We start from the raw sequence: 13,544 nt of genomic DNA, 5'->3' as shown, positions 1-13,544 counted from the left end.
TTCTGGTGGTTCTCTCTCGGACAAACATTAACAACATGAAACTGTTACTACTTACTAAAGGGTGTAATCAGTGCACAAGGCTCCCGCCACTATGGGGTCTGGGGAGGGTCATAAGGTATGCAGCCTTACCTGGAGAGGCTGTTTCACTTGAAACTGTTACTGAAGCTGCAAAATACAGGAAAGCTTTACCTTGTTAGATGAAGGATAAATGATGGGAGGAGTTCATGATGAATTTCCATTGGAACCTGAACTCCTCAATATTGAGTAGTGTGAAGGGTGAGGTTAATGGTGTAAACTTGCTAATAGGAACATGTTTTAAGTTCTGGTAGCGGGCATGGTATCAGCCTCTGCCAATACCGATCCAATACTGATCCGGATTGGCCCATATCTGTTGGGATTGGATGATTTTGCCTCTTTTTAAGAAAAAAAAGCAGTTTTTTTCATGTTTTGAACCTTGGTTTGTACCGTTACACCGATACGGGATCGGCCAGAAATCAGGCCGATACCGATCCAAGAGTGATACCTCAAATCACGTATGGAAACCAAAAAAGCTACTACTGGTTTCATTGCTGGAGCATCTTAACATGTAATTTAAACATCTAGCTATTTTTTCTTACAAGAAATTAGCTAGATACTGACATTACACATAGAGAACCTACGTTTTGTTACACTTCTTATGATAACTCCTGCTTTCATCAATATCAACATTTGTTAATGCTGTAGGAGTTCTATTTCATTTTACCTTGCCATGTTTACGGAATCAACTGATGGATGGGAAGATATTGTGGGTGCTCGAGTAAGGTGACTGTCCAATTTGGCTTTGGAAATTAAGTAATATGTCCTTGTCTCAAATTTCTTGACTGACAAGGCCATTGATGTGGGTTCAGAAATAGGAAATAAGAGGCAACTGGAATATGAACTCACATTGTTAGTAACTTGTGTGTCATGAGTTTATTTAGAAGGATGAATCTTAGTGATTAAGCATTCTGATGATTATGAAGTTTAAGTTTCTTTTTGATAGATGGTTAAAAAAGTTAGGCAAAAGGTTTTTTGTACGTACATTGTCATGCCTTTTCAACCATTGGATGGGGGAGAGAGGGGGACGTGTAATAACATTTCTGCCCCCCACCACATCCAACAGTTGAAAGGTATAACCATGAACACGGCCGTGCATAAGAACTGGGTTCAAAAAATTATCAGGAGTAGAAAGAATAGTAATATTCAACCAGAGGTCAGAGATGAGAATTGTTCCAAGTTCCAGTGTCAGGAACTTGCTTTAGCTGGCCTACCAATTCTTATAACATTACAGCCTAACCCGCCCCACGTTAGATATGTTGGAGTTGAATTGGACTTGGGCTCATTCTCGTATTGTCAAGAATAGAGTTGACAGTTCAGTTCAAATCCATGGGCTTTGTTGGATTCACAGACATGTCTGAACCATGGTTTGAGGTATCGGATTATTCGATTCGTATCGGTATTGGCAGGGGCCAATACTGATTCCTGGTCAATCCCGTATCAGTGGATCGGTATAGACTATAGACTAAGAGTAAAATGGGAAAAAAAATGTTTTTAAATGAAACCAGGGGCAAACTGGCCGATCCAAATTGGTATTGGCTGAGACCGATTCCGTATCCGATACCAATTACTAAACCCCTGGTCTGAGCTGCATCCTTACTACCTGTTATATATTTTATGATTCTGATATCTTAATGCTTTGATACCTATAATCAATTCCTGGTCGGTTATGGACTCGGTTATGGACTGGTTTGTCAACCTCCATCAAATTATCACTCATTTTGGCTGAAGAATGGCGTGATTTTGTATATGTAAAACACTGGTTTGAAGATCCTATTTATGAGTTCTGCGGATAATTGAGTGAGATGGTTACGCTGAGACATTAGCAAGACCAAGATTCAAGTAGTGTCCCCCCCCCCCCCCCACCAGTATTTGGAATAGGTCATTCACTAATATTGGACTTTCTCTAGACATTTTATTTTTGCAATGGGTTTTGCATTGAAAAAAAAAGAAGACAAGACAACTGCTTTCTACCTGAAAAGTTATAATTAGTGACTGCCTGACTGTGACATATTTCTGTTATGAACTGGATACTGGTATGTTGGTCCATCCGAAAAGTAGCTGTTCTCTTGGTATATTGTTATCAACCAGTGATTCTTTGAAGAACTTTCTTTTAAGGTGGCATAGCATACAAATAGCCCACCTTATAGGTTTCAATAGTTTATGTCACTGTCTCTGCAAAAGCTTTACTGGCTCTACTTTCTTGCTCTTCATCAATTGGTGTGGTTCTTAGTTTTCCTAGATAGTGGAGTGAGAGCATTCTCAAGAACTTGCCCACTTAGATCTTGACATGGAAAAAAAGGGTTTGTGATTTTAATAGTAGCATGCAGTGGCATCCCAAAAATGTTGCTTGTTGAGCTTTTAGCCTCTCACATGCACTTGTCATTGTGTAACCACCCCTTCCCCCCTCCCCCTCTTAAAAGAAAAAAAAAATTTAAAAGAGTTAATTTCTTATCTCTAAAACCTATATGTTGCTATGCTTTCTTCCTCAAAAAGTATGCTTCATTTGGCGTCACCTTTTTCTCCTCCTGCTTGCAGACTTGTCTCATGTATTCTCCACAGTGAGGAGGGAACTCAATTTCATTGATCACACCAGTGACCTTGGCTGGAAAGAGTAGGCTACTGTTTTTTTTCTTTTTTCTATTTTGTAAAGTTTTTCATTTGTGTTTTCATTTCTACATTTTCTGCTGGTTTCTTTTGCCATCTATAATTCCATGATGAATATTCACAATCTATGTCCTTCAAGGTTCCAGAGGGTCCAACCAATCGTAGTGGACCCAGGTATTTACTTGGCTAGGAGGACGCAAATCTTTCAAGCTACACAGAAGCGGCCGACACCTGATGCTTTCAAATTTTTTACAGGTATAGATGCTCTTTGACCATGATACTGCTTGTGCAACTCAGGACCTACTGCAAGACTTGTGGTATTACTTTCTCTAACATGTCTTCTTTTCTCATTTATCAGGTTCCCCGTGGGTTATTCTGAGCCGAGCCTTCTTAGAATTCTGTGTGCTTGGTTGGGATAATATTCCACGAACTCTTCTTATGTATTTTACAAATGTACTTATACCCCAAGAAGGGTATTTCCATTCTGTAGTTTGCAATTCACCAGAGTTCCGTAACACAACTGTGAACAGTGATCTAAGATACATGATCTGGGACAATCCCCCCAGGATGGAACCTCACTATCTCAACGCTACAGACTATGATCTCATGGTGCAGAGTGGGGCTGCCTTTGCGAGACAGTTCCATAAAGATGACCGGGTGCTGGACATAGTTGATGACAAGATCCTAATGCGTGGTTCCAATCGTGCTGCCGTAGGTGCATGGTGCAGTGGCAAGAGACACTGGTGGATGGATCCATGCTCAAAGTGGGGTGATGTCAATATTGTGAAGCCTGGGCCACAAGCAGAGAAGTTCAAGGAGGTACTAACAGGCCTTATTGATGATTTGAGTTCACAGTCAAGATCATGCAAGTGATATCAAATAAGGCAGAAAATTGCTGCCGTGGAACCTCAATGCGAACTGCCCCTGCGTCGTGAATCTCCTGATGCATTGACCTGTACGAGGCTACCACTATCGGTTGAGGTATATTAAAAGATTACATGTATTCCGAGTTTTGGGTGGTGGTGCTTCCATTCCACGGTACCTTTTACTTGTAAACGGTGGCCAAGCTAAGGTTGGGGGCCATGCATGGCTCTCTCAAAATTTGAAATTTTCTATATGTGGGCAATATATAATGATCCAATACGCTGTTTATCAGAAACAATAATCTATTGATCCTCCACCCTTCCTTTTTTTTTTTCCTTTCTTTAGTGAACTAACTTACCAGTTAACCGTATTGGCCAGAACATTAGCAATTGAATTGGCTTCTCTGTAACAGTAATCATAGCTGAGTTGTTCAAACTACATGGCGATGTCTATGGCATTCCAATAAAATGGTGGCAATGTACCAAGTGGAAGCACAATTCGAATTTGAGGGAAGAGATGATAGTAGCTGTCTCCCAAAAAAAAAAAAAAATAACTAACGTCTTTGAATCCTGCTTCAACGTGAGTAAATTGAACTGGAGTTTTGTTGATTGAATCGGCCAAGTTGAACTTGTGTCTGCAGAGACTGAAGAAACCAGACAATCCCTTGCATCCTTTTTGCGAATTGCTCATGATTCATGTTTGATCTTCATACCTGATAATTGTCTCCTGTTTTTAGATAGTGAAATAGCATAAAATCAATTAAACTTTTTTTTTTATTAAAAACTCTAAAAAATCATTGATTTAAAATAAAAAAGAAATTTGCTGCTTCTTATCTATTCAAATTTCATAGTTCCAACTGTCTTCCAACCTTGGGCAAAACTTGGGATGATAAATACTTATGTTCCCCCGTGAGGTCTTCTGCCTGTAGACTGTAGTGCAGAAGGAATCTCTACACAAGGAAATAGACTTTTTGGATTGGGAGAATTATATTTGATACCTTAGTGAGTGATGACACTATATGGTCACATCATCAATGGGTTGGCACAAGCAAAACTAATCAATTCAATTTGATCTAAATCCATATCGGTGTGCATGTTAGTTTGAGTTTTATGAAACTAGTATAAATACAAACAATTCAGCCTTGTCACAACTAAATGAGTCAAAAAATGCCACCTAAATTGGGTCGACTACATGAATCTTAACCTTCTAATCAGAACTATTCAAGGTCATTTCTAGAACAAGTCTTAAATTATACATGTCTTTCGTCACCACTTCTCCTATTATTATTTCAGTTTTACCCTTAACTCTTTTAGATCCTTCAATTTGAATCAGATCACTCTTTTTTATTGATGCATCCTAAGACCTCCATTGAACATGGTCATGCCAGTTCAAACAATTTTCTTGAAATTTATCGTGAATTAATTCCAAATCAGTTCTAAGATATCTTTACAAATTTTGTCGCTCATGTAAGTCAACGTTATCATCTTTGCTACACATAGTTTACCTATATGACACTTCTTAATTGTTCACTATTCCACCCAATAAAAATCAAAGATATTAACTTAAACCGAATTGAAATTGACCAAAATCAAACTTCGGTTTTAAGGTTTTGATTTTGATTTGATCTATTACTGGACTGAAATCAGTTCGGCCGAACCGACATAAAAGCTTCGTTACTCTTCAGAAAGATTACAGATACAGGGCACGCTCTGTTCTTCAGGAAACTCGTCTTTCATCTCTCAGATGGGTTTCTCTCGTTTCTCGAATCGGCTTTCAAGACCGGTAGAATCAGAATTTCGTGTTTGTCTCACGTCAGGGAAGACCACGAAAGATGTTCTTCCTCTCCCCTCGTCGTCTCTAAGCTCCAGTCTTGAAGTGGGTCCTCTCAGATCCCATTGTGATACAGTAGAACCCAAAAAGGACTCCATTTCCACTCACTCTCCCATCTCAGGTTATAAAAGCCGCATTTCCTTGCCTTTTCCTCCTTCAGGTTTAGGTTCCTGCAGATCGATCCATGGTGGTTTAGTTCTAACTCAAGCTTTTACTGAGACCAACGATGAGAACCCAAATCCCGTTGATGATCGAAGTATGGAAGATACTGAGAAACTGTGTAAGATACTCTCCAATCATTCTGGAATTTCCGGCATTGAGTCCTCTCTTGATCGTTGTGGGGTCAAGGTCTCCCCTTTTCTAGTCGAGGAAGTCCTTAAGAAGCTCAGCAATGCAGGAACACTGGCGCTGTTGTTCTTCCGGTGGGCCGAGAAGCAAGAAGGCTTCAAGCATACAACTGGGATATACAATGCTCTCATCGATACTTTGGGCAAAATCAAACAGTTCAAATTGATCTGGAATCTGGTTAATACCATGAAGAGCAAGGCCTTACTGACCAAAGACACATTTGCGCTTATTATCCGAAGATATGCGAGGGCTAGGAAGATTAATGAAGCAATCGAGACTTTCGAGAGGATGGAGAAGTTCGGGTTGAATCCAGACTTACTTGATTTTAACCGATTCATTGATACTCTCAGCAAGTCTAGGCACGTTAAGAAAGCACAGGAGGTATTCGATGAAATGAAAAACAGAAGATTTACACCTGACCTCAGGACTTACACAATTCTCTTGGAAGGATGGGGCCAAGAACAAAATGAGCTGAAGCTGAAAGAAGTGTATACGGAGATGAGAGATGAAGGGTTGAAACCAGACGTTGTTACCTATGGGATTATCATCAATGCTTTCTGTAAACTAAGGAAATATAAAGAAGCCATTGACCTGTTCCGCGAGATGGAAACGAAGAACTTGAAGCCCAGTCCTCACATTTATTGTACTCTGATCAATGGATTAGGTGCTGAGAAGAGATTGAAAGAAGCCCTTGAGTTCTTTGAGCAATCCAAGGCCAGTGGATTCAAACTAGAAGTACCTACTTATAATGCAGTAGTTGGGACTTATTGTTATTCGAAACGTATGTTTGATGCATTCAGGGTAGTTGATGAAATGAGGCAATGTGGGGTTGGCCCGGATGCTAGGACGCATGAGATAATTCTTCACCATCTGATAAAGGCTGGCAGAAGAAAAGAAGCCTACTCTCTTTTCCAGAGAATGGGTACTGAGTCTGGTTGTGAACCAAGTTTGAACATCTACTCAGTGATAGTGAAGATGTTCTGTGATGAGGAGCGGACCGATTTGGCTATCAGGGTATGGAATGAGATGAAGGCCAAGGGAGTTCTTCCTGGAATGCATATGTTTTCAGTTTTGATTAAGAGTCTCTGTGATGAGAATAAGTTGGATGATGCTTGCAAATATTTTCAAGAGATGTTAGATTTGGGTATCAGGCCTCCTGGTCCGATGTACAGTCAATTGAAGGAGGCTCTTATAGAAGATGGGAAGAAGGATATTGCTCTAATTTTATGGCAGAAGCTTGAAACATTAAGGAAAAGACCTTTGGTTGGTTAAAACATAGAAGAAGATAGTTGAAGGTGTCACTTAGAACCATTTCTCACTTCAATCATCTCCCATTTTTAGATGGATTGTGATCTGTTTAGCTGTGGAAAAATGAGCAAACATCAAACTCTCAGAGTTGCGAAATGGATCTTCCTTTAATTTGTGGATAGCCATTTCCATCTGCTATCAATCTGGTCTATTTTCGATCTGTTATTTATTACTTTTAGCTGTCCCTCATTGATATATTAGCGGTCCAATCTTGATTTTTCATATATATATATATATATATATATAAAAGTCAACTTTTTTATCATTTTTCTTAAACCGAAACCAAGACCAAAACAAAAGGGAGTACTGAGCAGTCTTTGATCAGTTCGGCCTCATTTCTTACGCCTTTTTGACAATCTTATAAATAGACACCCCTTTTTGCATAGATTGTCGTATTCGTCCTTGCTTGGAATCTCCATATTTCTGATTCCATTAAGTTGGGATAAGGTTTTAGATGTTGTTGTAGTTGTAAGTAGACACCCAGTACACAACCAAGACTACATGACTTTTTACACTTATAACTGTAAATTGGACTAAAAAGAGCTAGAAAACAGAATCACACATGGTATCTCAAGAAAGATCACCAACTGGACAGACTGAAGTCTTCTTCTTTTCAACCAATCCATGTTATTTTTGGAGAGTTTGTTGCAAATTGCCTGGTTCAGTACAAAGAACTTATTCTACCTTACAAAATCCAAAGCTTTAGACTTCTTAGGTCTATACTTATCAGAAACATCATCTGTTCTCAACCTCCCCCCCAGAGAAGTATCAATTATATCCAAAGTGGATTGTCCCAAAGGTAGTGAAAGATCTTGGGAGTAAAGTTCTGGTTCAGTACATTTATACTTCTTGTGAAACAGAGAAGAAAGAGTTACATTTTACTCATCAATTGTTTGTGAATATAATTAGAAACAAAGCTTCTCTTTAGTCTACTTTTCAGACCCATCCTCTTTAGCAACATCAGCAACCCTTGACTCGACACTTGAAGTCGCTTCAATTATATCGAAAGTTAGATGTCCCAAACATAGTGAAAGATCTTGGGAGTCCTCGTGTGGTGCAATACATTTATAGCTTTCTTCGAGCACGAACCATGCACCTTTAAGATTGAACTATTCACCTTTGAGACAGTTTAGAATGGTATCCCCAGCAATGGCTTCAACATCATCAACAGTAGCTATCCATAAAGATGTCAAATGTTCAGAAGGCATGTGGGTGCCTGGACTCCTTTGTTGTTGCGGGTCCAATGGCATCACCGTCGATCTTGCAAGGCCGACCATCCATTTGCAAGGTTCAGGCACCAAAAAGAGAGAGAGAGAGAAAGGGGGAGGGGCAGAGTAGCCATGAGGCTCTTACCATGACGTCCAGTTTTCAGTTTGTGAGTCAAAAGTCATAAACAATAAATATTAATGTAGAAGTATATCTACGGTTCAAATTAAATGCGGTGTTGGCAAGTTTGCAACGCCACTCACCCAAATGTATCATTACATAAAAAAAATTTAAACAATTTATACAATCACGGATAATAATTACAAGAGTAACTCTTTTTAAGCTTCAAAATTTCACATCCGTCCCCTTTAAATTTTCCTTGCAACCAACAATAACATGGCTTAATGGAATAGTTTGAATCTGTAAATTTTGTTAAAAAGACTAGGGAGGAGGTGACTATTGCTCATAGATGAGAGTAATAACTAGTAAAGGCGCCGCTATACAAGATCTCTGCCTCGGTGACTAGGGGTGTTGAATGCTATTTCCTTAAAGTTGTTTTTCATCAAAAAAAAATAATAATAATAGCTAAGCTAAGCCCATGACTAGGATGGACTAAACCTACAAGCTGGCTGGACTTGGCCCCTATCGAGCTGGGCCTGGTTCTTCTTCTTCTTGCGGAAGTATGTAAGGTACATCCTGCCCGCATCACCTGTAGTAGGATTTTTTATCTTTGGATTGTAATCCTCCATACCAGTAGTCCCAGCATTGCTTCCACTAAGATTATGGCCATCCTGTATAGGCTTGGTGTATTTCCTCTTATTTGGACATGCTTTGACCGCATTTTTCTCCTTCGAATTAGCATAATCCACACCTGAAGTCCCAGCATCGTCAGCATTTCTTATCGTCAAAGTCATGAAGTCTTCAGCAGACAACGAAACAGAATGGTGATCTCGAGCTGGTTTGGTACGTTCGTTACTCCTTGAAAAAGATTTAAGTGTCTTTTTCTCCTTTGTAGCATCATTCCCACCTATGGCCTCAATTTCACAATTCATTGCCTTTAGACGAGAAGAATCTCCAGAAATGGATGAATGATCTTGGTGGTCCAGCACTGATTTATCAGATTTCTTCCTCTTCGAAGGTAACTTAGGTGTTTTACTCTTCATTGAGGACATATAACTACCAATTGTTTCATCATCATCACAGCTTGTCGGACTTGAAGCCTCTTCAGTATATTTTTGAGCTTTAGTCCTAGATCTCTTGGGCATACTCTTTGGACTGTCACTGCAACGTCAAGGAGAGGGAACATCACATTGATAGGAAAGCTAACCAAGATATATTCAGCAAAATTTTTGTAAGAAAAAATGCCAACTCAAATTTTAAATTTATTACGAAACAAAATTAATATTCCAATGCAACACAACGAAAATCTAAAATGCTTTTGAGCAACATACCTTGATCTTTCCTTTTCCTTGCCCTTACTGTTTCCATTCTCCGAGTCAGGAATGGAAATCTGCACTGATTTAGCAGATTTCTTCCTCTTCGAAGGTAACTCGGGTGTTTTTCTCTTTTTTGAGGACATATAACTACCAACTGTTTCATCATCATCACAGCTTGTCGAACTTGAAGCCTCTTCAGTATAAATTTGAGCTTTAGTTCTAGATCTCTTAGGCCTACTCTTTGGACTGTCACTGCAACATCAAGGAGAGGGGGAAAAAACATCACATTGATAGGAAAGCTAACCAAGATATATTCAGCAGCATTTTTGTAAGCAAAAATGCCAACCCAAATTTTAAATTTATTACAAAACAAAATTAATATTCCTATGCAACACGATGAAAATCTAAAATGATTTGAGCAACATACCTTGATCTTTCCTTTTCCTCGCCCTTACTGTTTCCATTCTCCGAGTCAGGAATGGAAATCTGCACTGATTTAACAGATTTCTTCATCTTTAAAGGTAAACTGGGTGTTTTTTGTTTCTTTGAGGACGTGTCATCACTACCAACCGTTTCAGCATCATCACAGTTTGTCGGACTTAAAGCCTCTTCAGGATAAATTTGAGCTTTAGTTCTAGATCTCTTGGCCCTACTCTTTGGAGTGTCACTGCAATGTCAAGGACAGGAAAAAAAAAACATCAAATTCATAGGAAAGCTAACCAAGATGTATTCAGTAGAACTTTTGTAAGCAAAAATGTCGAACCAAATTTTAAATGTATTACAGAACAAAATTAATAAATACTGTGTAACCTAAAGCAAATCTAAAATTCTTTGAGCAACATACCTTGATCTTTTCCTTCCCTTGCCATTATTGTTTCCATTCTCTAAGTCCGGAATAGAATCTGTGCCTGGTAATGCAAGAAAGTCACCAGCACCAAGTTCAGGTCGTTCCGACTCCCGATCTACAAAATTGGAAATAAGAGCAGCTTTTTGTATCTTCCGAGCCGCTTGGAGCAAAGGAACTTCATGTGGAAACAGAACCTTCCATCTCCTGGAGTTCAAATCGCATACATTCAAGCATTAAACATGACGGAGTTGTATGATACTGAGCATGCTTATTAGTTCAGACAATGCAAGTTTGAATATTAGACATAAAGACGAAGTTTTATGACCCGACCTTACTATATTTTGTGACCAAAAACCACAGGGTACCAGAAGAACAATACATACCTCCTACATTGACTATCAGTCCGCGGAGGCACAGCTGCTGCAACCTTGGACCAGCAATATCCATGTTCCTTGATCGCTGCTTCCAACTTATTGTCCTCGTCTTCAGTCCATTCTCCTAGATTCAAAGATGGATCTAGAGCATTGACCCATCTGCAACCACTCAAACCTCTCAAAATTAGTCAAATGAACTAGATTAACAGAACAGATTTAAATTTAAGCAAGATCAGTCTATGATACCTTTCTCTACACTGAACTTGAGTTCGTCCGTGGACAAATTTTGCAATTCTTGGCCAGGATTTGGGCCCCAAAAGCATCACAGCAACTTTCAAGCGTTTGTCTTCATCCACAGTCCACCTTCCCACCACTTTCCTAGAAGGATGAAGCGTTTTCCTCCATCTGCATTAAAGATCGCATAAGATGTACATTACCTTTAGCAGATAAAAAATTATATGGTTATGAAAGGAACAGTACCACGATGCCTGTTTTCATGAAAGAATCGAAAAGAATAAAACATCCATATGAAAGAATCTTCTTAAGTGAAAACTGCCATAAGGTAGACCCCATTTAAAGTAGTTCAATATTACACATGCAATACCCTCATAGAATTGCTTCCCTTATGCAATGTGCATGGAATCATAGAAAGTAGTCCACATGCTATGTATGAAGTATGATATTAAGGCAGTAACTCTAGAAACTGCTAGAAAAAAACCAGCAGTTTTAGCATGACAGCAAGTAAAAGCGTATGCCAGATATCACATTGAATAGATATCAACTTAAACTTCCATGAGCTTAGCTTCTAGGGTCTATTTCTTAGTTCAAGATACCTCTTACTAACTGGAATCAAATGATTAGCAGACATGTACACTTGCATACAGAAATGCATAACCATTAGTTGCTCACCAGCAAGCTCCCTACACATCAAGACCACCTCTTCCCAACAAGTCCAACTAGGCATGTGCAGCTAACTGAGGAATAATCAATTCTGGGGTGAATCTCAACTCTCAAGTCCTTTGTCTCCATGTCTTCATTTTCATTTTAATCAGTATGTTTAATTTATTTAATTTCAGTTAATTGCAGAAAGTATCGTAAAGTTAAGTACGAAGTCAATTGATCCGTTTATTGATTTACTCACATGTGCACAATATACATAAAAAAGTACATATATTTAAGGGTAAATTACACCCATGGACTTGGTGAAACTTCAAGTGAGCTCCCCCAGAGTTCAGAAACTATGGTCAATGCTCCTAATGTTGCGGAAACTAAAATCAGGGTCCCTTTGTTAGATGGGTGTTGGCCCAAATCATGAGATACATTCACTTGACTTCTAAATTTCTTAAATATAACTATTCTACCCTCTCAAAAACTAACTCTCCCTATATTATTTTTCAATGGGTTTGTGTACATTCCACATACTGTTTTTCATCTTTTTTTATACATTTAAATGAATGGTAAATTACACCCAGTGTCTCTTGCATTTGAACTATGATGACGGTCCCTGAAGATAGGGAAACTATGATCACTAACTGATGCGGATCCGTGTTCCAAAGATTGAAATCAGATCGCTTAGGGCCCACTTAATTAAGAAATAGCACAATTTTATAGTCAAATATCACAGAGAATGGCAGTTCTGTAAATTCAGGAACACTCAAGCACTTAAAAGAGTATAAAATAACTAATAGGGTCAAAGTGGAATATAAAAGTAGAGAGGAGGGGTATTCTGGAATTACAAATAAATTTAGGACAAGAAAAGAATAACAAGTAAGCGAAGGGCAATATGGTCAAACCAGGGGGTTAAGAACCCTAAGCAGCCCACGATTCCATCTTCTCCTTGTCGTGAGAACCCAAAACCAGCGGAAATAACCTTCGAACCAGACAAGAGAACTCATCAATGGGGCCTTCAATCGGGCTGAAACTCATGGAGGGGTTCAATTATTCCAAGATCTAAAGTCTCCAACCGATGGGTGTACAAACAGAAACCAAAGAGAAAATAAAACTTCTGCAACTCAGGTCTAACGCAAAGACAGAACCAGATGTGCAGTTCTGGTTAGAACTTCCAGCAAAGATCAAATCTTCACTTGCATCTATTTAGGGTAAGTCGTTTCTATTAGAAGGATGAGCCCTTAAAACCTCACACTGATCTGAAGTGTATCAGGAGAGATCGATGGAAAAAACTGGGGCAGCAGGTAATACCCAGAAAACAGAGTAGTAATATCGGTTAATGAAAACAGAAAAAGAAAAAGGAAATAGCAATAACAGATCGATGGGGAAGGGAGAAGAGGAATAGAAGAGATAAAGAGAGATGAGAAAGTTCAGAAATCAGAGAAAGGATAGAGAACATTAGAAAAGGGAAAAAGGAAACCACCCACGGCAGCCATGGTTCACACCTAAAACCATCTTTCAATTCATACAAAATCTTCCAAAACTAAAACTGAAATTTCATACTGTCTTACATGACTACTTAAAGGAAATACCATCAATTAATGGAAGCTATAAATTGGAAACTATCCTAAATAGCAACTGAAATAAAATCTCCTACCAAGCTAATTTCTAGCTAAAAAGGAAAGTAAATCAAAAAAAATCAAATCAAAAGATATTTCTTCTAAACCCATCGCCCAACTGCATCACTAACACAACCCCCCC

At 38.8% G+C, this 13,544-nt stretch overlaps 3 protein-coding genes across 5 annotated transcripts in view; 2 read left to right on the top strand and 1 right to left on the bottom strand.

Annotated features, from left to right (window-relative positions):
- Positions 1-3,874, top strand: part of LOC122078770 (beta-glucuronosyltransferase GlcAT14A-like) — a 6,932-nt gene extending 3,058 nt beyond the window's left edge. The window contains exons 2-4 of the mRNA XM_042644897.1: positions 2,614-2,689; positions 2,822-2,937; positions 3,041-3,874. Of these exons, the coding sequence (XP_042500831.1) occupies positions 2,614-2,689; positions 2,822-2,937; positions 3,041-3,555 (707 nt within the window). The 3' untranslated portion in view covers positions 3,556-3,874. The remainder of the gene's footprint in view (positions 1-2,613; positions 2,690-2,821; positions 2,938-3,040) is intronic.
- Positions 3,875-5,187: 1,313 nt separating this feature from the next.
- LOC122075127 (pentatricopeptide repeat-containing protein At1g71060, mitochondrial) lies at positions 5,188-7,227 on the top strand. The gene has a single exon (XM_042640041.1). The coding sequence runs from the start codon at positions 5,290-5,292 to the stop codon at positions 6,994-6,996; it is 1,707 nt and encodes a 568-aa protein (XP_042495975.1). The 5' UTR covers positions 5,188-5,289; the 3' UTR covers positions 6,997-7,227.
- Positions 7,228-8,458: 1,231 nt separating this feature from the next.
- LOC122079538 (snRNA-activating protein complex subunit 4) overlaps positions 8,459-13,544 on the bottom strand; it is a 21,878-nt gene continuing 16,792 nt past the window's right edge. For 2 of the 3 annotated variants that reach the window (XM_042646123.1, XM_042646204.1), the window contains exons 7-12: positions 11,142-11,300; positions 10,905-11,054; positions 10,519-10,725; positions 10,102-10,341; positions 9,690-9,926; positions 8,459-9,519 (exon numbers count right to left, since the gene is read on the bottom strand). In XM_042646123.1, the coding sequence (XP_042502057.1) occupies positions 8,841-9,519; positions 9,690-9,926; positions 10,102-10,341; positions 10,519-10,725; positions 10,905-11,054; positions 11,142-11,300 (1,672 nt within the window). In that variant the 3' untranslated portion in view covers positions 8,459-8,840. The remainder of the gene's footprint in view (positions 9,520-9,689; positions 9,927-10,101; positions 10,342-10,518; positions 10,726-10,904; positions 11,055-11,141; positions 11,301-13,544) is intronic. The other variant, XM_042646280.1, reaches the window with a different exon arrangement.

The sequence above is a fragment of the Macadamia integrifolia genome, chromosome 1 (genome assembly GCF_013358625.1).
Source record: "Macadamia integrifolia cultivar HAES 741 chromosome 1, SCU_Mint_v3, whole genome shotgun sequence".
Taxonomy (NCBI): Eukaryota; Viridiplantae; Streptophyta; class Magnoliopsida; order Proteales; family Proteaceae; genus Macadamia; species Macadamia integrifolia.
The sequence above is the reverse complement of the archived record's forward strand: the minus strand, read 5'-3'. Positions and strand labels throughout refer to the sequence as shown.